This window comes from Chaetura pelagica, unplaced genomic scaffold (assembly GCF_000747805.2).
Source record: "Chaetura pelagica isolate M959 unplaced genomic scaffold, ChaPel_1.0 scaffold70, whole genome shotgun sequence".
Lineage (NCBI taxonomy): Eukaryota > Metazoa > Chordata > Aves > Apodiformes > Apodidae > Chaetura > Chaetura pelagica.
The window spans coordinates 6,219,851-6,245,520 of NW_009952265.1; the positions used below are offsets into that span (position 1 = coordinate 6,219,851).

The 25,670-nt window shown below is 36.3% G+C and overlaps 1 protein-coding gene across 1 annotated transcript in view; it reads right to left on the bottom strand.

The window, feature by feature from the left end:
• Positions 1 to 7,488: 7,488 nt before the first annotated feature.
• STXBP6 (syntaxin binding protein 6 (amisyn)) overlaps positions 7,489 to 25,670 on the bottom strand; it is a 67,846-nt gene continuing 49,664 nt past the window's right edge. Inside the window, exons 4-5 of the mRNA XM_010007712.1 lie at positions 12,475 to 12,632; positions 7,489 to 7,512 (exon numbers count right to left, since the gene is read on the bottom strand). Coding sequence (XP_010006014.1) covers positions 7,489 to 7,512; positions 12,475 to 12,632 — 182 coding nt within the window. The remainder of the gene's footprint in view (positions 7,513 to 12,474; positions 12,633 to 25,670) is intronic.

Below are 25,670 nucleotides of genomic sequence, written 5' to 3' on the forward strand. Positions count from 1 at the left end.
ATCACTGGATTTCTAAACTCCAAAAGCAGAGAGAGGAAAGACTTTGAGATTTTAGATTTCATTCAGATGAGTTAAGAAAACAGCTTAAGTTAGGCTGCCTGAAATACTGCTAATTCCTATAGTAAATACCATTGCAGAACTAGTATTTCTGATGTTTTATTAGGATTTATCATCTTTTCCTTGAATCACTTCTTCCGTCCTTTTAGGAGGGAGGGTTTGTGTGTTTCAAAATAGCAGTTTTCGCTGACACTGACAAGGCACTCTCTGTGGCTGACACAGAGATGCTTTTGTTCCTTATACTAAACTAGGGAATGTCAGAGAACTGTCTGAGCACAAGGCAATGGACATTTTTTTACTCACAGCTGCTGAAGCATGTGACAAAAGGCATACATACACTGCATTCTCCCAAACACCTTACATTGGGTTCTTTCACGGCATTGATACAAATGCATTGAGCCTGAAAGCAGACAGCTTCTTGCAGTGCTTGTAAAATCCAAGAAGACAAGCAATGAGATTTTACTGCTGCCTTTGGCTGGCTTTCCTCTGGTATCTCTCTCCAGAAACATTTTACAACAACTGATCTGGCTTTGCAGGAAGTGCATACTACACACCATGAAAGATGATGTATTGCTAGAGCAGGAAGGAAAAAAGAAGCCTCTGTCAGAAGTCTACTTTTGTTTCTAATGCTTTTAACAAAACATGTAATTAAAAATGTTTCCATTATAAGCCTGACATTTTCTAATAGGAGAGATCTTGGTTTTATATTCTCAGATTTCCATTCTATTACTACTCATTAATTTGCTTACTTCAATGTCTTAGTTTATACTTGTATGAAAGAAAACCTATTTTTCTAGGAATTCTTGCAGAAAGGTGAAAAATACTACATTTCAGATAAAGACCTTGTTTTATTATATCTATAGCACAGACTTTGGAGAAAAACCTTTAGCTAGATTAAGGAAGAAACAAGTTGGTGATCTGGCACTATGAATTTATGACTACTAAATCTTGCCCTAAAGCCTTTCAGACATACTGAAATACCTTCACTGCAACTTCAGCCTTGTGAAGTATCCTTATTTTTGTGCAGTGCACATCTACCTCTTCACCTGCAAACTAACAAGCTACAGACAATAAATAACACAACAGGATCTGTTTAAACCCTGAAGGGCAAGGACTAAAGATCATACCTCATGTTGGCCTTGAAAATCCTGAGAGATTATCTGTAGCACCATCTCTAAGGATAAGGGACTTGTGAGTAATAAGAGAAAAATATGATACTGAATATGGGAAGACTGTATAAAAGTGGGAACTGGAAGAGGCAGTCAGGGTGCTAGGGGAAATCATAAAATAACCTTGCACATTTACTATGCCGGACATAGACAGAGAAATGGATTCTATGAAGCATACCCAACACGAACTCATAACCTTTTCCTTCCTACCTACTTCTCCTCTTTCAGGGCCATTGTGGAGATTGCCAATAGAATAGAGACTTAAGGAAAAAAGTCCAATTTTAATCTAACACCTACCAAGTTGAGGTAATTAGCAATAGCTAATGATGCTTTCCTCGCAAACGGGTGCAAAGAGTTATGAAACCTTGCCTGGCAGATAAATGGTACCTTTCTCATCCATCTGTCTTACAAATGATCCTGTATGTACAGCTATTATTTCAGTCAGACACTGGTGGCTCTGTAATTGTTCATGGCCTTAGTGAAGAATAGTGCCTGTCATGCAGTTTGAGTGCTTACTGACTTTTAACAGACCTCTTTTTGGCTTGTCTGAAATGCTGAAAAACAACAACACATGGGAAAGCAACAGAAAAGAACAGGTGAGATAAAAACAAAGAGTACTCACATTTCTCTATACGTAGGTTTAAAACTCCTCAGGAGTCCTGAAAAAATGCTGCTAAAATTACAGATGGTGTTCTTCCCACTTATGATAAAACGCTTATGGCACACCCTTCACCGCTGCTGTCTTCTTCACTGGGAGCTGCATCATCACAGGGCTCACTTGGCAATTAATCTCCTCTTCTCACTTGCTCGTGTGGTGACCCAGAAGTCTCCAGTCCTTCCCTCATCTATCTTGCCCACTCTCACCTCAGAATTTAGCTGTTGTTGATTTGCAGCACAAAAAGCAATACTGGGATGCTTCCAACTGAGCTAAACTCTCTCACAAGCCTCAAACAAATCAACATAGCAATCTATTATTAATGGCATATGCCTTTTGTCAGAGTGCCAATCGTACCTACAATGCTAAGGATCTCACAGCTGTCATAAATGTTTCCAGATACTGTATATTTATTAAAACTGCTAAAGGTTTTGAAAAGAAGGATGCTCATTAAAATCTTAATACTTCCTACATGTAAATGCACTTTTTGTAGAAATCCATATTTTCTGATTATGCCAATCCAAAGAAAGCTTTACTGTGTATCTTCTTTCTGAAATAGGAAAAAAAACCAACTTGTGATTTGGCTGCAAATGAGCAAGTTGATTAATCTTTTTTGCATATGTTGAAGATTTTATTTTTTTTATATAGTATGAAACACTATCACATTTTTCTGGTTTATTTTTATCAACCTTTCTTTCTGTTTTATCCAGAACAGAACACTTAAGACAGAAAAACCCCTCTGTCCTCCCTTTTTAAGCAGCAACACAATTTAAACACAACACAGGCTTGAACTTCGGTTCCTCTGCAAAAGTTATCATTGTATTATTTACCAAAGACCTGTGAATTTTTAAAAATTCTGTTAGGACTTTGTAAGAAGTCTATTCTATATGCTTCAAAAGCCATCTAACCTCCCTAGCTAACAAAGCTTACTTCTATACCCTGAATACTTGGTCTGGCGACTGATGATCCGCCATACTACTATGCCTCCAGGTAACAGTATTTTTACACTCAGATTAGTAGTTCAGTCCCTGCAAAAAGGAATATGAAACCACTTTTTTGTGTCTATAATCCCTAGTCAACTGCTGCCAAAGCTAGCCACTACCACAATAATTACCTATTTAAAAATTACATGAGAATTTGGATTGCATGAGGTGACAGCAGACAAAAAAGATAGTAACAAATAATAAAAAAAGTGTAATTGAAACATATATTATACCATACAGTGCCTCCAGATGATGCACAAAACAAGCTGATATGATATGCTATAAAGAGAATGCTGACATTTCAGAATACTTGGAAAAAATCTATTGTTTATACAAGTTCATGTCATTACCCCACTGCTGGCTGACCACTTCCATGAGGGACTAATTTTGAAAAAAATTTAAAGCCATTTCCAATTTGAGACAGTAGAAACATTAGCAAGTACTGGATAGGTCTACCGATCTGCTTCCTACTTGAAGTAGTTCATGTCAGTGTTATTGTGACTTGTAAATGAAGGTGACAGGTATCTTAGTTTGATTTTTGCAGTCAAATATGCTTTCAGGAGTGTGGCAGCAACAACATTCTTCAACACAACATACTTCCATACCTCTCAATTAGAAATCCTAATATATTGAACAGTAAACAATCATGTTTGACCTTCTGCAACTCAAAGGATAACAAAACCTCATCATCTTGATCATAATTTCTAAACAGCAGCAGCAGATTACGCTGTTGATTTATGAAAACCATAAGATGAAGAAAAAATGCCAATATGCTAAAGTTGATTTAAAAAATGTTCAGAAAATGAACCAAACTTCTTGTATTCTATTCTTAAAGGACAAATGTACTATGCTCATGGAGAAATAACTGCCAGATTGTTATGTGTAAACTACAACAAAATGCTGTTCTGATGAAGTTTGCTCTTGATCCACCAGAGATCTATCTCTTTTACTGAAAGTTTCACAGTTGGGGCATTGGGCATGTATGACATTCAACATCAGATGAATGACATGGATTCTAGCAAAAGTTACCAATAAGGGTAACTTAACCAGGTTATAATAGTTAGCTGGACAAGATTAAGATCTTAGGGACGACGTTTAAGCCTGAAAAAAAGAGACGGCAGCAAAATCAGTTCATATTCTTCTGTGAATAGCCTTCATTCAAATATATGGGATTGCTCCTCTGAGCATAGAAAAATTCTACCTTTATAGTTTTATTCCCACAGGACAATTAAAATTGCTTTTGCTTTAATAAAATTATCATTAATATTAGATGGCAAAAAGAAAACAATAGCAATTTGAGAATAAGCATCTCATAGCAAATTAAAAGCAAATTAACATAGAAGTTCTTTTTAACCTGCATAGCCTTTAGGTATGCCAACTTTAACTGGTGTTAACTGTTGTCTGGAATCTGCTTGGACATTAAATCCTTCAACCTAGTTCCCATTACTTCTATTATAATTACATTATTTATTCTAGAAAAAAAATTCATCATTACAATGGAAACTAGTTTTTATTCAGTTTTGCTAGAGTGAAATATAAAAATGTCATTTACAAATAACTTATATTTTGAACAGAAAACTCAAATAATCCAAGGACAGGTTTTTTTCCATCACAGTTATATTATTTAATGACAAAATCAAGGTTTCCAGTAATGACTCAAGAGAGCAGGTCCCACGTTTTTGTGTTTTTTTTCCCCTTACCTAGAATGGCACAAAATAAATTCTAGATCTTTGAGAACTTTGAGAGCACATTTTTGTTAATATTTCACATAATGCACAACTTTTGCTAAACACAAAAGTAGCCTTTTAAGACAGAATTTACATTACAGTAGTCAAGTCTAACAACACATTTTTTTTTCTTTGCAGAACTTTAAAAAGATAAAGAAACTATTAATGTTGTTACAATTTACAAATACATTCTTTCATATGAAACAATAACCTGAATTGTAATATACTTTATGTACATAGCTATCTAATAATACTAGGTTGTATACATTACAAGCTAACTTCCAGAAGGAAATTGCAATGCTGTAAGATTTACCTTTGGATAGACATTTACATACTTCTGACTTTTTTCTAAAAACTACCAGATCTCATAGTTTAATGAACAGCAAAAACAAAGTAAATTCACAGAAAAACTGCTTTTCCTTCATTTAATGACACTAGGTTTCTTAGAATTTCCATAGTAAATGGCTTTTGATAGTTGGATAAAAATCCTGAGTTATGACACATAAACCAAAACACTTAACTGGAGGATGAAAAAAAAAGTGAAAAAACTGTTAGTGAGACTAAAGTAATGGTTAGAACAGTTCAACTCACAAAAGGTCTGGAACTTAGCAGTGCAACTGTAACCTTGTCCTTTCCAGCTGATAATCATGTAAACAGCTGAAAACCTATGCCATTTTACCTGATTTAGACAACAAATTCTTTTCAGATTTATCTGTTCTGGGTTTTAGATGTTTCTTCCAAATTATTGACTAGCTTAGAAGACTAGCTAGATGGCAGCAGTTCAAAACCTATTCCTTCTTTGTCTCAACAGAAAGACTTGTGAGGTTAGCAGCAGAACATAGTTTAAAGAGTGGGCAGGATGATGACAGAAGATAGTTACGTGGTCAAAAATGCACCCCCTGATTTATAATGCAGCTATTAAAAAAAAAATAGCCTAACATTTTATCTCTAGCAGAAGTTTAACTTCTAATGAAAGACTGTTTTCCTGGTTAATTTGCAGAAATACCCAGCCATTATAATATCACTGAATAAGCTACTGATATCTCCAGGACAAGCATTAATTGTACATAGCTCAACAGAGTATTCAGAACTCGTGTTGTTAATGGGCCTGTTCTGATTTATAACAGATGTGGTCAAATTCCTCTTCAGTTGACAGTGCTGGATGTAGTAACTGTTAAAGAGATGATGCTAAATAATCCAAATAATTGTATGATACTGCGCAGATGACAAATTTACCCCTTCTCATAATTCCCAGTGTGAAATTAAATAAAAACCTTTAAACGAAACAGCTTAAATTTCAGGGGAAAAAAAAAAAGTGAAGTTTGAATGCAATCAGTTAACTAGACAGTGTCTTTAGTTCAAATGAGAATGTTTTCCCACAGCCAAGCATCTTTTTACAAAATGAGTATTTCCAACAGATTTTCAGTTACTTCAGCTTGCAGTAACTAAAATATTCTCAGTTATTACAGACGTTTTTATCTCTCTCATAAGCACCGCTTTGAGGATTTTAGACTGTTTAAAGTGTCATTAATAATGCAAAAATCTTATTTTACATAGAAAATGAAAACTACAGTACATTCATATAATGCCAGCTTTCTGGCTCTCCGGTAAGATGAGGACAAAAAAGAATAGTAGGCATCTTCAGAAGATGAAAGCTGAAACTTTCTTTTTCTAGCTTACCAGTATAAAAAAAAAAAAGTAAAAAGGTGCAGGATTTTTTTTTTCTTTTTTTCCTTCACTCTAGAAGCATAATAGGACATCTTAAAAAATGCTAAGAAAACAGCTATGAAAGAAGTGTAACCTACTAACTTTTATACGAGAATACAGTGCCTATACTGCATATTGTGAATACAGAATGAAGTAGAGTCACCCTTCCAGTGATAATATATATTGAAAACTGAGACCCAGACTAGAAGTTATGACTCTAATGCACCAATACATGCCTTTTGAAAGACTATATTTTAAAAATCAGACTACTAGCTAACACAAAAGTCATTCTCATCAGAGAAATTTCTGAAGCATTCCCAAAAGCTGTTCCTGTGAATTTATGAAAAACAGATGACTTGGAAAATAGTGCATTCTCATTTCCTCAGGCCTTCGCATTTTCATTTACGTAAGTCTTTAGCCACAGGTAAAAAGAAAATGAAAAGTTATTTTATACCAGATTGTTAAATTCTAGATTGTGTTTGAAGCACAGCTATGTGTGTGTAGATGTTAAAATTACTTTTTTCCCCTCAATTTTGAAACCTCAAGCATACATTCTATAGGTTTCACTATACTATTCAAATTATCAATCCAGAAGCAAGAATATTAAAAATGCAGCACTGGTAACAGAGTCCCCTATTTAATTCAGATATGCACTTCCGGATGCTGGAATGACACATGCAAAACTTCCTGAACTGGGTAGAAGAAAATAGTTTTTCTGTTTCCCCAGACAAATCAGTCTATTCCCCACTAGAGTTACAAGCCCAAGTGTTTATTTTGAATATTCACATTCTGCTGATGCTACATAAAATGCAGTATATGCCTTCTTTGGATATTATTTCCACAAATGTCTACAACCAATTAAATAATTTTCTGTACAACTGCAGAGTAGTATTACTATTTTAATCCTGATCAGCTTGTTGTTTGGTCCTGTTCCCCTGTCTGCTTTCACTCCTGTAACAATTGAAATACAGGTAGAAAGTACTGTAGGACTATGTAGCAATATTACAAAAGAGGAACAAAAGTAAGTCAAAAAGGTAGAAATGCAACACTTTTTCCTGCACAGAAACTCAAAGAATGCATCTCCACTGAACTGGAAGAAAAAAGGACAGAGAAGTCTGGATCTCCAGTAAAAGCTGCTGAGCGTAGCCTGTTCAGTTTCTCTTGGGAAGATTTCAACTTTGGGCAGTATCTCAGCATTTGTGCTTCATGGCAAGCTGAAAAAGAAAGAAAAAAATAATTGAAGGGAGATCACATGAAACAACAGCTAATGTGGCTATCATGAATCAGAAGAGTGTGTAAACAGAATTCTACAAAGGATACCTGAAATCCTTAACTTCTTTGCACACAGATATGCAGTTGTTCTCTTTACTGTGACAGACTGGCAAAGCCTCCCTTTGCTTTGCTGAGGAAGCAGGACTTATGTGCTTTCATAGCTGTGCTTCCTAATGTTACATCATTTTGGTGTCTGTGAGGAGAGCTAGAGCAAGACACTAGAAACTAAGACATGCTTAAAAGAACTGCCATTTAGACCTAATGATTTGGATTGTTAAATCAGAAATTCTAGAGAAGTAATTTACAGTGCCTGTTCAGCAGCTCTGTCACTACATTGTGGTGAAAAACTAAGGACTGATTGCCTTTCTGCCTCTGTGATAGCTGATAATTTTCATTTCAAATAATTAAAAAATGGACTTAGAACTGGGAATGAGAGAGAATAAAAAGTTAAATTGAGTTAAATCCCACACAAAAAGTGTAGACAAACTGACTTTGGCAAACCAAGCAGAGAACTTAGCTTTAGTCTGCTATATAGCAACCAGAACTGGTAGGAGCAGTTAAAATTCCCTAATTTACTACCAGTGAAATGCTGAAATAAACTGAATTAATTGACAGAAGCCTGTGATACTCAATGACCTGGTCACAACCATTCCATTAAAAAAAAACCAAAACAAAACAACAAAAACAAAACACCAAAAAATGTTATTTGTAGAGATACACTGGAAAGGTATTTCAGCATGAAAGAACACCAACCAACACTTTTCTTTCTTCCTTCAAACAAGATTCTTTTCAGAAAAATATGTCTTCAGCAGGCAACTGACAGTAAGTTTTTAATATACAGAATTCATAACTTTGACCTTCTGCACAGTCACCAACACGGGGATGGAATTTTTTAGAGGCAAAGAAGGTGAAGGTGTCATAAGAAGGATTTGATAGATACCCTGAATTAAGTTCCAGGCTTTACACAACAAAATACAGATATATGTTTTCAATCAACAAACTTGGATAGCCAAAACAAAACCACTCTGTAAGTGCTATTGTTTCTCCTGCAAACTAAATGTTTGGTTTTTTCTTTCTGTGGGTTTTTTTTGTTTGTTTGTTTTGTTTGTTTTTTTTTTACAAGTGACTAAGGTGTTTTTTAAAGATACTAGGAAGGGTATTCCTATGTCATGCATCTTCCACTGTCTACATTATATGTTTTACATCATAAATGACCTGACACAGAACTGAAGAAGAATCACAGAATCATTTATTTTGGAAAAATTGTATAAGATAATTGAATCTAACCCTAAGCCTAACACTGCCAAGCCCACTACTAAACAATGTCCCTCAGCACCACATCTACATGTCTTCTAAACATCTTCAGGAATGGTGACTCCACCACTTTCCTGGGCAGAATCCTCCTTCCTTCAAGCAGATCAACACTACCAGCCAACTTGGCATCACCTGTAACCTTAATGAGGGTGTACTCAATCCTCTTGTCCAGTTATTGATAAAGATATTAAAGAGAACTCGACTCAACACCGAGCCCTGGGGAACACCACTTGTGACGGGCATCCAACTGGATTTTACTCCATTCACCACAACTCTATTCGTTTAGCCTTCCAGCTAGTTTTTTACCCAGCAAAGCATACACCTGTCCAGGCCATAAGCAGCCAGTTTCTCCAGGAGAATGCTGTGGCAAATGGTGCCAAAGGCTTTACTGAAGTCTAATTAGGCAACACTCGCAGCCTTTCCCTCATCTAATAAGTGGGTCACCTTGTAATAGAAAGAGATCAGGTTAGTCAAGCAGGACCTGCTTTTCAGTCAGCTGAGACCTCCTTGGTTAGCCAGAACCGCTGATAAATGATGGAAAGTGACTTGGTGAACATTTCCATCAACTCCCTCAGTACCCTTGGAGGGATCTCATCTGGTCCCATAAATTTGTGTGTGTCTAAGTGGTGTTGCAGGTTGCAAACCATTTCCCCTTGGATTATGGGGGCCTCATTCTGCTCACCATCTCCATCTTCCAGCTCAGGGGGCTGCATATGCCAAGAACAACTGGTCTTACTACTAAAGACTGAGGCAAAGAAGGCATTAAGTACCTCAGCCCTTCTCACTATGTTTCCCCAAGCATCCAATAAAGGATGGAGAGTCTCCTTCACCCTCCTTTTTTTGCTCATGTATTTATGTAAAATGTGTTTTATTATCTTTTATGGCAGTAGCTAGATTAAGTTCTAGTTTAGTTTTGGCCCTTTTAAGTTTCTCCCTGCATAACCTCACAACATCCTTGTAGTCTGCCTGCATGGTCTACCCCTTCTTACAAAGATCATAAACTCTCCTTTCTTACCTGAGCTTCAGTCAAAGCTCTCTGTTCAGCCAGGCTGGTCTTCTTTGATGGCTCATCTTTCAGCACATGGGGACAGCCTGTTCCTGCAACTTTAAGACTTCCTTCTTAAAAAGCATCCAATCCCCCTGGACTCTTTTGCCCTTTAGGGCTGCTTCCCAAGGGACTCTTGTCAATGAGGCTCCTAAACAGGCCAAAGTCTGCCCTCTGAAAGTTCAAGGTAACAGTTCAGCTGACCTCTGAATCTAAAACTCTATGATTTCATGACTGCTATGCCCAAGATGGCCTCCAACCATCACATCACTCACAAGTTCTTTCCTGTTCACAAAAATGATCCAGCAGGGTACCTTCCCTAGTTGGCTACCTCACTAGCTGTGTCAGGAAGTTATCTTCCACACACTCCAGGAACTTCCAAAACTGTTTCCTCTCTGCTGTACTTTATTTTTAGCAAACGTCTGCCAAATTGAAGTCCCCCATAAGAAAAAAAGCTAGATGTAATGCGACTTCTCCCAGCTGCTTGTAGAATATTTCATCTGACTCGTTATCCTGGTTGGCTGGTCTACAACAGACTCCCACCACCTTATCTGCCTTGTTGGTCTTCCTCCTGTTTCTTACCCCAAAGCACTCAACTCTGTTATTATCACCATCGTCTGGCTCTGGACAGGTAAAATGCACCCTAACACACAGGGCCACCCCACTACCTCTCCTTCCTTGCTTAACCCTTTTGGAAAGTTTATAGCCATTCATTGCAGCACTCCAGTTACACAAGTTATCCCACCTTGTTTCTGTGGTTGCAACCATAACATAGTTCTCCAGCTGCTCCTGTTTGTTGCCCAAGTAATGTCCAGACATACAAATTTAAGTGTAAGAGAAATCCCTAACCAGTCATGATACTATAGTGAAATTAATTATGGGCTTCAAATTCAAAGTACTTTTATGATATTAGTGAAGGAAACCAAAATGGGAACTCCACTTTGCTGCACAAAGTGCTCACATACACTAGTAAGTTAAAATTGGTGCCTTTCTCTTCACTGTCACTGTTTTGCCAGAAAGTCACAATTTTGTCATTTAAGTGACACTCAGCTGGAGTTCACTTTTCTGGTTTCACTGGCATCATATTTTTTCTTTTCTGTTCAAACAACACCTAACATTTGAATAGCAGCTCAAGCTCAAACTCATCTGATGAAGACTGCTGACCTGTAGAACTGGTCTGGCAGGATGGTTTCATAGATCTCAGTCTACCACACAGTCCAAATGGAGATTATCCTTTTCTATTCTAACTCACATAGACATTTCCTGCAGAAACTGTTCTCATTTACTGCCACAGAGACACATAGATTCAAATGACTACACACAAAATCCTGATTGAGAGTTTTCTCTTTTTAATTAATAAAATGCTTCCACTGTGTATGTTTTTAGCTTCTTCACCATTCGTGCTATATTCCCCTTCGATTTTTGTTTTTAATTATCACATCAATATTTTGTAAACTTTTATTTCCAAATATGGTACAGAACAGGCTAACAATATGATATTTTTATTACAATACTGCATGATTTAATTCTGACATTTTTAAAATGAGATTTTCTTAACAGAACTTGTTGAAAATATTTGTTTCTGCTCATAGTATGTCTTCCTCTGTGGAACTGCTGTTCTGTGCATGTGGGAAACGAAAGGGCAACACACACTAATGAAACCTATTAAAATCCTAATCAAGATTCATAGCAGCCCACTTATCAGATGCATTTTTCATTTTTTAACTTCCTACCAAGCAGCACTCTATGTTTTACTATAAAGCAGCAAACTATGTGCCGTCTACCCTAGAAGCAGTAGTGGCTGCTGTTTAAGGTTGGTTTTCTAAGTTGGCATAGTTATCATCACTGGGGGCTTGGGTGTGGAAGGTGACAGTATTAGATGGAAGAGTCTAAGAGCAGGCTCATACATACTCAGGCCACTAAACTTAATCATGCTAATCTAAATGGACCACAAGGAAAGGATTATGCCAGTAAATGTTGAAACAAGTTGTTTTGTGACATTTAAAGACTACAGAATACAGAGGTTTGTATAAAACCAAAATATATCAATCCAGGATTTCTAGTGTTGATGCAGCAGCCAGGGATTTTTGGCATAAACATGATAAAGCCTAGTGCATATGCTAAGTAGCAAAACTATCAAACTTGCATGCTAAATTGGTTGCTTACATTCAGAAAACGCTTTACCTTTTCTTTTAAAAAGCATTCTGTCTGCTGTGCATGTGTTACACATAATACGTATGTCTTCAGAACCACAGCCACCAACCTATGACTTCTTATCAAAGGCAACTGCAATTTCACTATATGCTGCACAACATATAAGAAATAGTGCCAAACAGTAGTGGTAAGATGAATTTGAAATATGCTTCAGAAGGGTGAAGACAGGCAGTTTCAATTCAATTGGAAAAGCAGCAAACCTCAGATCTTTAGCCCAGAAGTAGTTATAACCCAGAAATCTGCTAAGTGCAGAACAGTATAAAGGAAAAGAGCAAATAAATGAATGTGTGACTTTAACCTACTGGGACCCTTTATCCCACCAAAATCTTACCTTGTGTGCAGTTTCTGCAAACTGCTGCGCACTGTTTTTCAGCTCCTCTGTCTTTTCTTCTGCTCGACCTAGCCTTTCGCCACGCTCATTCAAAGCCTGACTTGCCTTCTGTACCGCGCTTGTCACACTGTCTGCTGCTGAATGGAGTATGCTGTTCCCTGCAATACCAAAATAAATTATTAGAACACCTATAAATATATATATGTGCTTTGTATAAAATACCATTACTTGTATTTACAATGTTCTAGAGCTAATGTGTTGTCTGCTAGTTTACTATGCAGTTGCATTTTGGATAGTGGAATAAGTTATTGTTTTCTCACTCAAACCATTAGCAAATTATAAACAAAGCTGACATGGCAAAATATTACTTGGAGAATATAAGGAAGCAATGGACATGGCTATGTACTATTTTTTAAGCTTTATGCTTATACATGATTTCAGAAAGCTATTCTACTAAATCAGTGAAACTGTTCACAAGTGCACACAGCTTCTTCACAACACTCATGTTAATACAGATTAACTTTATTTGAAGTCACATAGTTACCCCAGAGAAAAAATGTTTGACATTGCAGGACATGTCTGTATAAATTAAACTTTTTTTTTTTTTTTTTTTTTTTTTTTTTTTTTTTTTTTTTTTTTTTTTTTTTTTTTTTTTTTTTTTTTTTTCATTTTATAATTGTTATAATAATATTTAATTTACAAGTGCATACCAAACACTGTTACTCCAATCATTTTATGCTTCTCTGATCTATCTTTGACTCTTCTTTACATGGAGCAACAGCCACGTTTCATGTGACAACATACTTTAAGCCTTAGTATTTAAAGTCCCAGCCAGGCTCAATTTCTTCTAAGCTTTTAGAGTTACCATCCAAATTAACTTATTAGTTTCTCTGTTTCTTCTCTGGCAAACAGTGTAGTAGTTTCTTGATGTTTTCATCATAACAGCATTTATCCTCTACATTTATTCCTTTTAAATGCTCACTCCTTTTAGTAGCCCTTTTTATACAGCTTCTCAACAGAAAGGATTATCCTCTTTCTGGAATAATCTGCTGATGAATGTTTATAATATGAACCACAGCACAAACAAAAACTTCAGAGAAAACTACATTATACCAGTAAACTGGTAAGTATTAAAATACAGGTATCCTTTAATATTTTCAGCAAAAGGATAGGTAAAAATTCTGCTTTTAGCAACACAGTAGTCCCTTGGTGTTTTCCACAAGCTTTAAAACAATCTACCTGACAGGGAAGGTTTTATCTAGGAACTTGTTGTCTAGATGTATGCAAAGGCCCTGTGAGAGTCAGAAAGCCAATACATAAAGAGTATTAACCACCAGGCATGCTGTTGCTGCCAGTTTAGCAAACTGTCCCCAGATAATGTAAATACACAGAGCCTTTTTTTCACAGCTTTAAAACCAAATATGTAACACTTTGCAATGAATTATGCTGGTAAGGGCACAAGGCTATTTCAACACATTCAGCTGAAGCAATCACTGCAGCAAATCTTCTGTTCTAATAAAGCCTGCTGTTCTTACAGACATACCTAGACAAGTGAGAAGAAATACAAATCTGCTTTTATCATTAATCTGAAACATGTGTTTACTTCAAAAAATATTGCCAGGTTAAAAAATAAACCCCAAAAATTAATCTGAAGGGTTATTCTGCTATTAGTTTCATAAGGAAAAAGAACAAAAGACCTATTCAGATTCATTTTACAGATAATACTTCTTTCCTTAGAAACAGCAAACAAACAGTGAAAAGTGAAACTGACTGTGGCCCCAAGTAGCCTGTGGGAAAAAAGCACAAGCCCCACATGCAGGAACTCTTCTTGAGATAAAAAGTGGCCTTAAAATCTTATAACTAACACACTAATTTTGTAACTAACACTAGTATCAAATTATAGAGGTGGGGGAGGGACCCAAGAATCTACACACAATGACTCATATATGATGAGTCAATATGAAAATACAAAACTAAGAGCACCCTGAACTTCTGTATACCAATATTGTTATGTCACCTCAGTAATTAAACATCATGGATGTATACATTGTGGCACAGCCACAGGTTTGTTTGTTTGTTTGTTTTTTCCTACTGTGGCATGGAACAAAAAGGCTGCATTTAGAAAAGGAAAATAACAACTATTATTAATGAAGAAGGGATGAATATCTGAGAATACTGTGAGTTGGATTCAGCAGAGACAGAATCAAAACTATATTTTCAAGTGGTCTCTCTTCAGACACTGAAGAGTCTGATAATAAAACTGAACGACTTTAAATATTGTACACTTTCTTACTTCAAGATTTTCAGTAAATTATTACTTTGTTCATAATTTGCTCATTTAAAGCTAGCTGTTAGGAGATTATTTTTGCTTCTGTTCAGGTAGCTTTTCCAATAAACACATGTAGTGGGCTACACTACACTGAAAATAGTTTCTCTTTTTTGGTGGTGTGATTTAAAGGCTTTAAACTCTTGTAAATCAGTGGTAGTTTTCTAGGATAAGTGTCTGAGAAGCTCTCAACACTGGACTAAGTCTGTTGTTGCTTTATAAAATAACAAAGCTTCAGCTGAATTCAAGGGAAGATGGATCCATGGAGAGCTTTATAAAACTAAGAATCTTATGAAGCCTTAAAATGTGCCGGGGAGTAGAAGTTAACACATTGCTGACCTACTGCCAATGTCAATAGGAAATTGCAGAATGAAAATATACTGCATTTTCTATGTTCCTGAAAATATCAGGATTTTGGGCCAAAGACTAAAATCTATTTCTTTACATTGTTTTCAGCAGAAAGAAATGAACTCACAAGTTTGGAACAATGATAGGATTATTTTTTTCTCTCTAGGTAGTACAACATTGTATTTTTTTCCAAGTAAGAGCTGCTGTATTTTACTAGGGGCAGTAAATTGCCCAAGCTGTTATTCTGAGACTCTTTTGGAGAATTAGTTTTGGATAATCTTTCCTGTGGAATTACAGTAAAGCAATTAAGAAAAAAACTCATTCTTGTCTATGAGCAAATCCATGTGTCACTAGTCTATTGAATTCATCAGTGTATTTCTAGAGCATGTGTAGGTGGTTGCTAGTATGACTGACTATGCCTTTTCGTTATATTAGTATCACTGCAAGAACAGCAACACTTGTAATGGATATACTGAAGAATCATTCTGAATTGTGAACAAATCACCTACAGCCTGCAAAGTTTTTAAGTTTCAGGAGATGACTACTGTGATTCAAGATCTAAGAAATTTGTTCCAGGACGGAACAACAGAACTGCCTGAACTGTATCCACTCAGGCATAAATTTATGCCAGCTGCACTGAGCCACTGAAGAAAAACCTAAAGAAATGTGATGGTCAACAACTCTTTCCTAGAATCTGGAAAGACTGCTTTTCATCTTTGTGTGACAACAACTGTTAATCATTGTTGTTTTTTTCAATTTTATTTTTTTGCCCCATGAAGAGTCTGAGGAATTTCAGGACTTCTGATCAGGTTAGAGACACAAGCTCTTCAATGGAAGACTTTCAACAGCTTTTCCTACACATCTTCTCAGGAAAGAGATTTTCTAACATATGCAAAATGAGATAAAAACTAACAAACTATGAGTATGAGTCAGCTGATGTTCTGAGTTGTTTTTACTAGGAGAGAATTAATATTGTTCCCAAGATGTTAAACTACAAGTGCCTGTGATCTCAAATTTTGCATGGCTACAGTCTTCTCTGTATGCAGAAAGAGGGATATTATTATGTTCACAGAATTAATGACAGAAGAGTTAAGGCTGGAAGCAACCTTAAAAACATCAGGTTCCAAACTCCCTGCTATAAGCAAGGACATCTCACACTAGACCAGGCTGCACAAGGCCTCATTCAACCTGGCCTTAAACAACTCTAGGAAGAGGGCTTCCACAACCTCCCTGGGCAACCTGTTCCAGTGCCTTACTACACCCACAGTGAAGAATTTCTTCCTCATATCTAACCTAAATCTAGCATCTCTCAGTTTAAAACCATTACCCCTTGTTCTACCACTACATTCTCTGATGAAAAATTTCTCCCCATCTTTTATCTAGGCTCCTTTCAGGTATTGAATTGCCAGTATAAGGTGTCCCTGAAGCCTTCACTTCTCCAGGCTGAATAGCCACACCTCCCTTAGCCCATTTTCACAGCAGAGGTGCTCCAGCCCTTTGGTCATCTTTGTAGCCCCCCTCTGGACCCTTTCCAACAGGTCTGTATCTTTCCTGTGCTAAAGGCTTCAGAGCTGTACACAGAAAAGTTTACATATATTGTCATTTTATTAAACAGGTGTTTTTTGAAGTCTCTATTAAGGGCACGCACACAGTTTTTAGCTATCTAACAGTATTTGCCAATTCACTAAGAGAGTGGAGCAAATATTGCCACATAACATGGGGAGAATATGTAGTTATACTGAACATAATATAAAGTATTAGGTCTATATTAATTTCTAGTATCAACGAAATGTATATTTTGGCCAACTCCTGTGTGAAACTAAAAAAATCAAGCTTAATTCAGTGGGTTTCATCAGTTTAATTTTGCTGTGTATAAATGTACAGAAACATACTGCTAATTTATTTTCAGTTCCTCTAACAAGTGGCTTAGTAAGGTTGCTTCTAATATAGCTTTTTCTCAGAATAGATCATAGAATGATTAAAGTTGAAAGGGACCTTAAAGATCATTGAGTTGCAACTCCCCTGCATGGGCAGGAACACCTCCCACTAGGTCAAGCTGCTCAGAGCCCCATCCAGCCTGGCCTTGAATGCTTCCAGGGATGGAGCAATAATATTATTCTTCTATAATACTTTGTCTTATCCTAAGTTGTCTACCCAGAGGAAAGGAAATAAATCAATAGCTAAACAGCTTGGTATTCTTATTTGCTAAGCAATTTATAAATATTATTTTGAATTTGCTGTAGTGAAACATAAACTATTGGAATTAAAGATTCCTCTCATCCTAGAAAATTTTAGTGATCTGTACAATTACACATAATGTTATTGGGGCCCAAATGTGCAGAAATAGCAGAAGTGCGGTGGCCCTTGTGTGAATGCTTTAGACTAGTGATCCTAGCAGTGTTACTTGTTTATGGACATAAAACCCAAAGAAATAACTCTTGGCAGGAAGCACCACAGCTCTTCTCGGACTAATTTTAAACTTTTTTCGTTCTTATGATCACAAGCTATATCAGAGGGTCTTGCAGCTCATTAAGTCAGGAGACATTGCTTTAGATCTTTTATCAAGCACAAAAGTACATCCTTAACCCACCATGTCCAGTACCTGAAAAATACAGATACCACCATCAATCAGCAAGAGAACTGGTCTATTTGTTGAGGAAACTAATTGGTCTCTAGAGATACCATTATTTAGTTTGCATGATTTGTTTTATCACATATTCATAAAAGGTTAATCACATTCTCTATTAGCTGTATCAAATGAATTTCAGTTCAATGCAGAGATTTGTCTGTACATTAATGATAAGACCCTACAGTGACTGATTTATAAATGCAGCCACTTTTTAATTGTATATACATTAATAAAGCATTTAGCAAACTACCTTCTTCTGAGAAGGAAATACATGCAATTGGCTATGCTAATTAAGAAGTCCTGTCTAACACATGAAAACTTTTTTTTTTTTTTTAATTTAAAGAAAACCGATATTTATGGTTCCCACTGAACTATATAAAACAGGACCTGTGCTACTAAATAAAGGTTACAAGCATAATGACCATCAGTTCAAGTTCATTAAGAAGAATCACCTCTTTCAAAATGTAATTATCCTACATGCTTACACATACTATTTTGCACTATTTACATACTACTTAGACTCAGCTATACGGGTCCCACTAAAAGTTCAACAAAAGTTTTGAAACATTATATACAAAGAACGACTCCTTTCTCCTTCATTATTTTGTATTTTGTTAACTGCCTGTGCAGTCATCATTTAAGAACCAAAAGCAATGAACAATTACAATATCAATATTAAACTAGAGGACTCTTGAGAGAAGAGGAAGGTGCTGAATAATTAAGAATGAACATATCCTTGTGAAAGCAAGGAGCATCACAGATGCTTTTTGTAAGTGGGAAAGTTGTCAGAAAAAGGGAAGCGGCTACATAGTGTAGCACTATTTCTCTTCCCATGTTACTTCAAAACACCAGAAAAATAGTTTAGATTGACAAAAGCCAAATATAAAAAAAAAAACTAAGTGGAGAAGAGAGGACTATAAATTCTGGAGTTTCTGACAAAGAATAGTGAAAAGACTGTACCTCTAATTATAGCTAAAAAATTAGAATACTTTGCAGTTTAGCTCATCACTCTTCAAAAATGGAGGTGTCAAAGACAGAGTATGTCTTCAAAAGGGAATTTTGAAAATAAATCATGTTTTCAATTTACATCTAAAATTAATGATGATCCTTTTGACTTATATAACAGAGAAGCTTTCAATTATTTTTTTATCTATAGCAGTTTTTTACCCTTCATATCAATGTCTATAATTAGACTCTACACACATATATAAATTTCAAGTACAAAAAAAAATTACAATGAAAAAAATCCCTGCTTCTTACCCAGGTTCCAAATCTCTTACCAGCAGCTGACCTAAACATAAAAACAATATGGAGAATAAAAGTAATTTCAAGTCTAGTATTCTGTCACTTTTAAAGGTAATACATGTATTTTTAAACAAACTTATGAAATACAATAGAGTTAATTTTTTACCTTAACAAATACAGTTATTTCTTAGGTTTCTCTTAGCATTTCATTCTGTAATCCAGGCTGTTAAATAGCACAGGCCTTCGTGCTGACTTAAAAAGAATGTCAACAGTAAAAGGCTACCATTTGGACTTTGAACCACTACCACTACCCTCAGTACCTATTCAGCCTACATTCCCCGAGCTTTGCTATGACGATGCTAAAGGAGATAGTATTGAACAACTTGCTGAAGTCAAGGAAAATTAAATCTGCTGCTTTCCCTTTATCCACTTCATCATAGAATACAAGCTGTTTTGGAACAATCTGCTTTTAATAAATCTCTGGTTCCAGCACTCCTTTCCCCCTGTGTGTCTAGAAAAGTTTTTCACAAGGATTTGCTCAATAACATTACAAAGAGAAAAAATGTATTTCAAGATAACTAGCAATGGAAGTTTTCAACACAGAATTATTACCTGGTTCAAATAATTGTTAAATACCAAAGCTTCTCTATAGATGCAAATATAATTCAAATTCATGAAAACTTAATTTAATCTACAGTCTTATACAGAGTACAGCTATTCATGCTGCATGCTGTCTTGGTTGTAACTAATTCTCAGATTCCAGGCTATGAAAATTCTCAAACTAGAAGTGTTTTGTTGGTTGTTTTTTTTCCTTTTCTGGATTGTCAAACCATTTTTATCCACCTTCATCTAGGTGTTCATGGAAGGTTTTCAAAAACAACTACTCATAATTACTGCACAGCAAAAATACACAGTGATTTTTTGATACTAAACTAATTCACTACTTCTTTAAAAAGTTTTAATAGACTGAGAGAAAAAATAATCAAATCTACCAGTATGGCAGCTCATACCAGCCAGAATGAGGCGCCTTTTTTTTTTTTTTTCTTTTCTTTTTAGCCTTACATCCTTTTTGTCTTTTTGTTAGTGAAAGACTGCTATGTTAGAATTCTGTTTCTGGTAGGTTCTCTCTCTGGCAGAGATAATGTTTGTTATGCTAATCCTGAAGGTACTGTGGGCTCAAGCAGCAGGAAATTGAAGGGAAAGAAATCCTCCAGTGTGGGCTGCTGTGTGGGAACTTGTACTTGTTCCAGCTAAGTGCCTCTACCAGGCGTGTTGATGAACAGCTTGTAAGTAATCAGGCTCTGCAGTCTGTAGCCCATGGGCACCCTGACATAGACTTCCCTAAATCTCCCTTACATCTATAGGAGTACAAGCAGCTGCACTGCAAAACTTTCCATGTTCAAAGATGAGAGCTGGGATTTGCCCCACAGAAAAACTGAAGCGTTCCTGAGCATAGCAGAAATTGAATGACTCCTACAACATTACTGTGGACTCAAAACTGCTACAAGTCACACAAAGTCTAAATCTTGACTTACAGTTATGAGTGATTGCCAATAGCAACATGTCTTATGCTCATATAATTATTTAATTTTACTTTCACTTTAATCAATCTAACTACAAGTAGGGACTGTATTGAAGCCAGCTGTTCAGTTTCCTTCAGACAACCACATTTTAACCTGTTTCAATGCTGGAAACCTTCCCTTTAGGATGTGTATTCTGTCCTCTCCACAAAAGCACTGGAAATTGGTAATTTTGTCAAATAATGAATTAAAGTGATCACTGCTATCAGACAAAATCCCAGGACAAATAGATTTTGGTCTGGTCTGGTTTGAATGTCCATTGTGTTGAAAGAAAACTCCTCAAGATGTTTTACAAAACCTGATTGACATTTAAGAAAATTACAATAATCAGCAGATGCTTTCAAAAAAGTTTTAGAGCAAGGTAAAACTATATATACTAATCTAGTGTATTTTCCACATCTCCCACCATTTGTGGGTTTGAGGATTTCATGAGACAAAGAGCATTTTTGCACTTATTTTTCTTTAATTGTTTTTTTCTAATTTCTCTAAGAAAAGAACTGACCCCGCTTTTAGCTAGCCGAATGTTACCTCCAAACATACCAAATACATGCATCTCAATGATCTCTACTGTTTAACTCCCCTATTTCCACACATTTTAGGGAAAATCAAGTTCAAAAGAACCACACAAATTAAAGAAAATCAAGTAGTGTCCAACACAAGAGATTATTAGCTGACCAAAATGTGAAAGCAGCACATGAACAGAATTAGTTCTGCAGAGCATAGGGAATAATCTTTAATCAAGTGAAGAAGATGAAGTGTTAAAAAAATTACTTTAAGGGTTCGACAGTTTAATATTTTTATTGCTGACAAGCAAGACGGATGTAAATGTCTCAATGTGACATGAAGAATCTTAGATTTAGAAAGAGCTGTTCTGCAAGTGACTATTAAAAACCCCTTCCATGGACAGTTTAGTAGGATAAACTTTCCTGCTACAGAAAAAAATGAAAGTAGTATCTCTGATGCTAGTGCCCTTTTGTTTTAAATAATGACATTAAAAAAACATAGGGGCCACTAGTTAAAAATAAAATTTAAAAAAAAAAATCAATTTAAGTGATCTCTTCTGATCTATTAAGATTGTCTTCTGGTTTATCCAGTACTCTATAGTAATCACATTAAGGAAATTATTCATACTTTTGAACAGTTTAAACTAATAGAAATGCTTTCATACACACAGATTATTTGTTTTGACCGAAGAGATAAACATCTTCACAGAAACTAAAAGAAAGCTACAATGCATAGGCAATACATGAAACAATATGTTACCTAATGCTTTATATGTATTACTCTGATCACATAAGTAACACCAGATTCAAAGGTGGAGAAAAAGTATAAAAAAATATTTTCTTCACAGAAAATCTAAGACAAAGAAAAGGAAGAAAACCACTGCATATGAAAGGTGTTTCTTAAGAGTGCCTGTACTAGGCATGAAGAGATTTATCTGATCAAATTACTGATTCAAGTTTCAAAATTTAGAAAAATTAATATACCATATCAATTTACTGTAGGAATTTGTCTCTTTACTTTGCTCAAGATGTTAATCCCTGGGGAGGACAGGGTGATTATGCTCCTACCCAGCTACTTGCTTTCTCCTAGATAGTGGAATGGGGGAAGAGAATCAGAAGGCCAAAAGCTGAGATACAAACAGTATAATAAGTGAAAGGGGGGAAAAAAATAACCAAACAAAAAGCAGATGATGCAAAACCAGCAACGCATCACCAGCTGCCCAATGCTCAGCCAGTTCCTGAGCAATGGCCACCCTTGGGAACAGGCAGCCCATTCATCCTGGTTCTTATTGCTGAGCAAGCTGTTACCTGGCATGGAATATCTCTCACTTTGGGTCAGCTTCCCTGGTTGTATCCCCTCCCAGCCTGCTCACTGAACTCAAGAAGGCCTCAACACTGCGTGAGAAGTGCTCACCTAAAACACGGGTGTATTATCAACAGAGAAATACAGCACTGTACTAGGTGCTATGAGGAAAATAAACTTCATCCCTGTCAAAACCAGTACAAAGTCCAATTCATCTTTTCCTTGTGAAGGCCATCAAAAGAGTTTGTACACCTCCAGATGTAATTTTTTTGGTTGCTTTGTTTTGCTTCAAATTCTTAGATGCACACAAGTCTATGGGACTGGATGGGCAACATCCAAGGGTGTTGAAAGAGTTGGCAGACATGATAGCCAGGCCACTTTTCATTATTTACCTGAAGTCCTGGATAACTGGGGAGGTTCCAATGGACTGGTGGGTAGCAAATGTTAACACCCATCTATAAGAAAGGCAGAAAGGAGGATCTGGGAAACTATAGACCTGTCAGTCTGATCTCGGTACCAGGGAAGGTCATGGAGCAGATCATCTTGAGTGTTATTAGAAGACATGTTGAGGAGAAGCAGGTTATCAGGTCCAGTCAGCATAGGTTTACGAAAGGCAGGTCCTGCCTGATGAACCTGATCTCCTTTTATAACCCGACAACCTGACTATTGGATGAGGGAAATGCTGTGCATGTTGTCTATCTGGACCTCCAAAAAGCATTTGACATGGTCCCCCATAGAATTCTCATAAAAAAACAGGCTGCTTATGGCCTGGATGAGCATACGATCTATTGGATCACTCACTGGCTGGACAGTCAGGCCCAAAGAGTGGTGATCAATGGAGTCAAATCCATCTGGCTGCTAGTCACAGTTCTTCTAAAGAGCACTGTGCAAAACCCACCTCCTCTTCCACTCTCCAAACTGTACTTAGCACTGAAAGCAACACTTCAAAAATAAGAAAATGACCACAGGAAGCTTAGGTTCTTTACCTGACATCTGTCTAGATGGCAAGTCAACTGCCTAGAAAGGGATTTTTTTCTAAGAAATAGGTGAAAGAAGAACTTACAAATTTCTCTAGTCTGAAAGTTTCTTCTAGGCTGTCAAGGCTCAGGTGACTCCCACGTATTAGCCAGATTCAGCAAATCAAACTGATACATTTTTTAGGAGAAATAATTATGTCATTAAAAAAAAAAATAATCAGTTCAGTTTTGCAACTTAGCACTGAAGACATGAAGGACAATCTCTTTCTTCACTAAAATTGTCACAGAAACTATTCACAAGAATGAACAGCTGTGTCCAGAATGACCCGCCAGCAACACTACAACATTAATAAAGGACTAGGTGAACTCTAAGTTTCTAACTCAGGAAGCTTATGTATTTGAAAATCAAAACATTTAGACTGATGAAATTCCAAATAACAGTGGCACTTCACACTTCATAAGCTGTCTGTCCTTAATGTAAGTCTCTGGTACTGATGACTTTAACAAAACAAGTTCGTACTTGTCATACATAAAGTCATCACTACCAGAGTTACATTCCTAGACTACCATTAGCCCAAGACTTTCCATCACTAATATAACTGCTGATCATAAAGGTTGATAGATAAACATGTTCTTGCCCTCCTTCTTCACCCTTCTCACCTCCATGCCAAGTGATTGTTACACATCCCTTCACTTGTATTGGTGTTGACAGTTTTGCTTAGGAGCTCTTTTGAAAAAAAAACTAGGAAACTGCTTCTAAAATGAACCAAACAGATAAAAGGCTTCTGAAATCTAAAATAGCCACATGAAAACCTTATTAAACAGCTTGAGTTATTAAGGAGAAGATTACAGAAATAGTATTTATGTGATAGTAATCCTATTAGGTAATTCCTCTCACACCATAATGAATTCCCATATAATATGAATAGAATGTTCTCTAGATCATTTCAGTATTTAAATTATCAGTTCAGAAAGGATGACTTAAGTGATCTGAAAGACAGAACATTCATAGACAGTAGTATCTCCACCAGATTTATTGATTTAATTATAACTTTTAAATACTTGAAGATGCAGATTTAAATATAAACATCAATTCCTCGATTTAACTTCCAAGAATAACGTCCTTCCCAACTTTAATTTGAGCCTTAAAACCTAAAAGTCTCCTAGCTCAACCTAAACAAGAGAATTTCCATGGACTCTCATCTTCTTTGAAAACAAAAAAACGACTTCTGTAGGTCTTTGAATCTGAATCTTGAAAGTTTATGGCCTGCAAAAGAAGCAATAGATACCAAACTCTGGTAACTGCTTTAAGTGGTACATATTCTGCGCTTAGTTTAGATTGCACTGATTATGTAATTTTAAGAGTCACTACTCTCAAGTCACAGATCAGTGTTCCACCTTTGTAAAAATCTGATTCTGCTCAGGAAAGGAACACAGATTTCAGAATAAACTATCTCAAATTAAGACTGATGACACCACTTCTGCCTGTTTTGATGTGGGGTGGGCAATTTCTTCTGACAAATGAATCTTTTAATACCCATTAATGCAAAGAATGGCCAAGAACAGCAGTGAACAGAAAAATGCATACTGCACATTATCATGAAGCAAAGAGACTTTTAGATTAAAATTCAGATAATCTGGTATTTTGTCCAAAGCACGTAAGACAGAAAGATAAAAGAAAATCAAACAGTGGATTATAAGCACTTTTTAAACTTCTTTAAATCCTCTTGGTGCATAAGGAAATGGTTGGCTTGTCATACTCAAAAACTAGTGCTCAATGGCTCTATGTCCAAATGGAGACCAGTGAAAAGCGGCTTTCCTCAAGGGTTGGTATCAGGACTGGTGCTATTTAACATCTTTGTCAGCGACACGGACAGTGGGACTGAGTGAACCCTCAGCAAGTTTGCTGATTATACCAAGCCACGTGGTGCGGTTGACACACTGGAGGGAAGGGATGCTATCCCAGAGGGACCTTGATAGGTGGACCCATGCCAACTTCATAAAGTTCAACAAGGCCAAGATGTCATTGCTTTGGGCCTCCTAGGATATTCTAATTAATTCAGGAGAATGGCTGTTAAAACCAAAGCATATAGGCAGGGCAAAACTTCAAATAAAAACAAAAATTTGCAACCGGAGGTCTTGCTCCTTTCCAAGGATTATGCATTTATAATACATATCTAAAGGTGGCAGCAACTGTTTATTCTTATAGGCCCAGAATCAACCTTAGAAGAACTTTAAATGCTGTATCACAGGGTACTCTACAGAAATGAGTCAAATTCATCCCC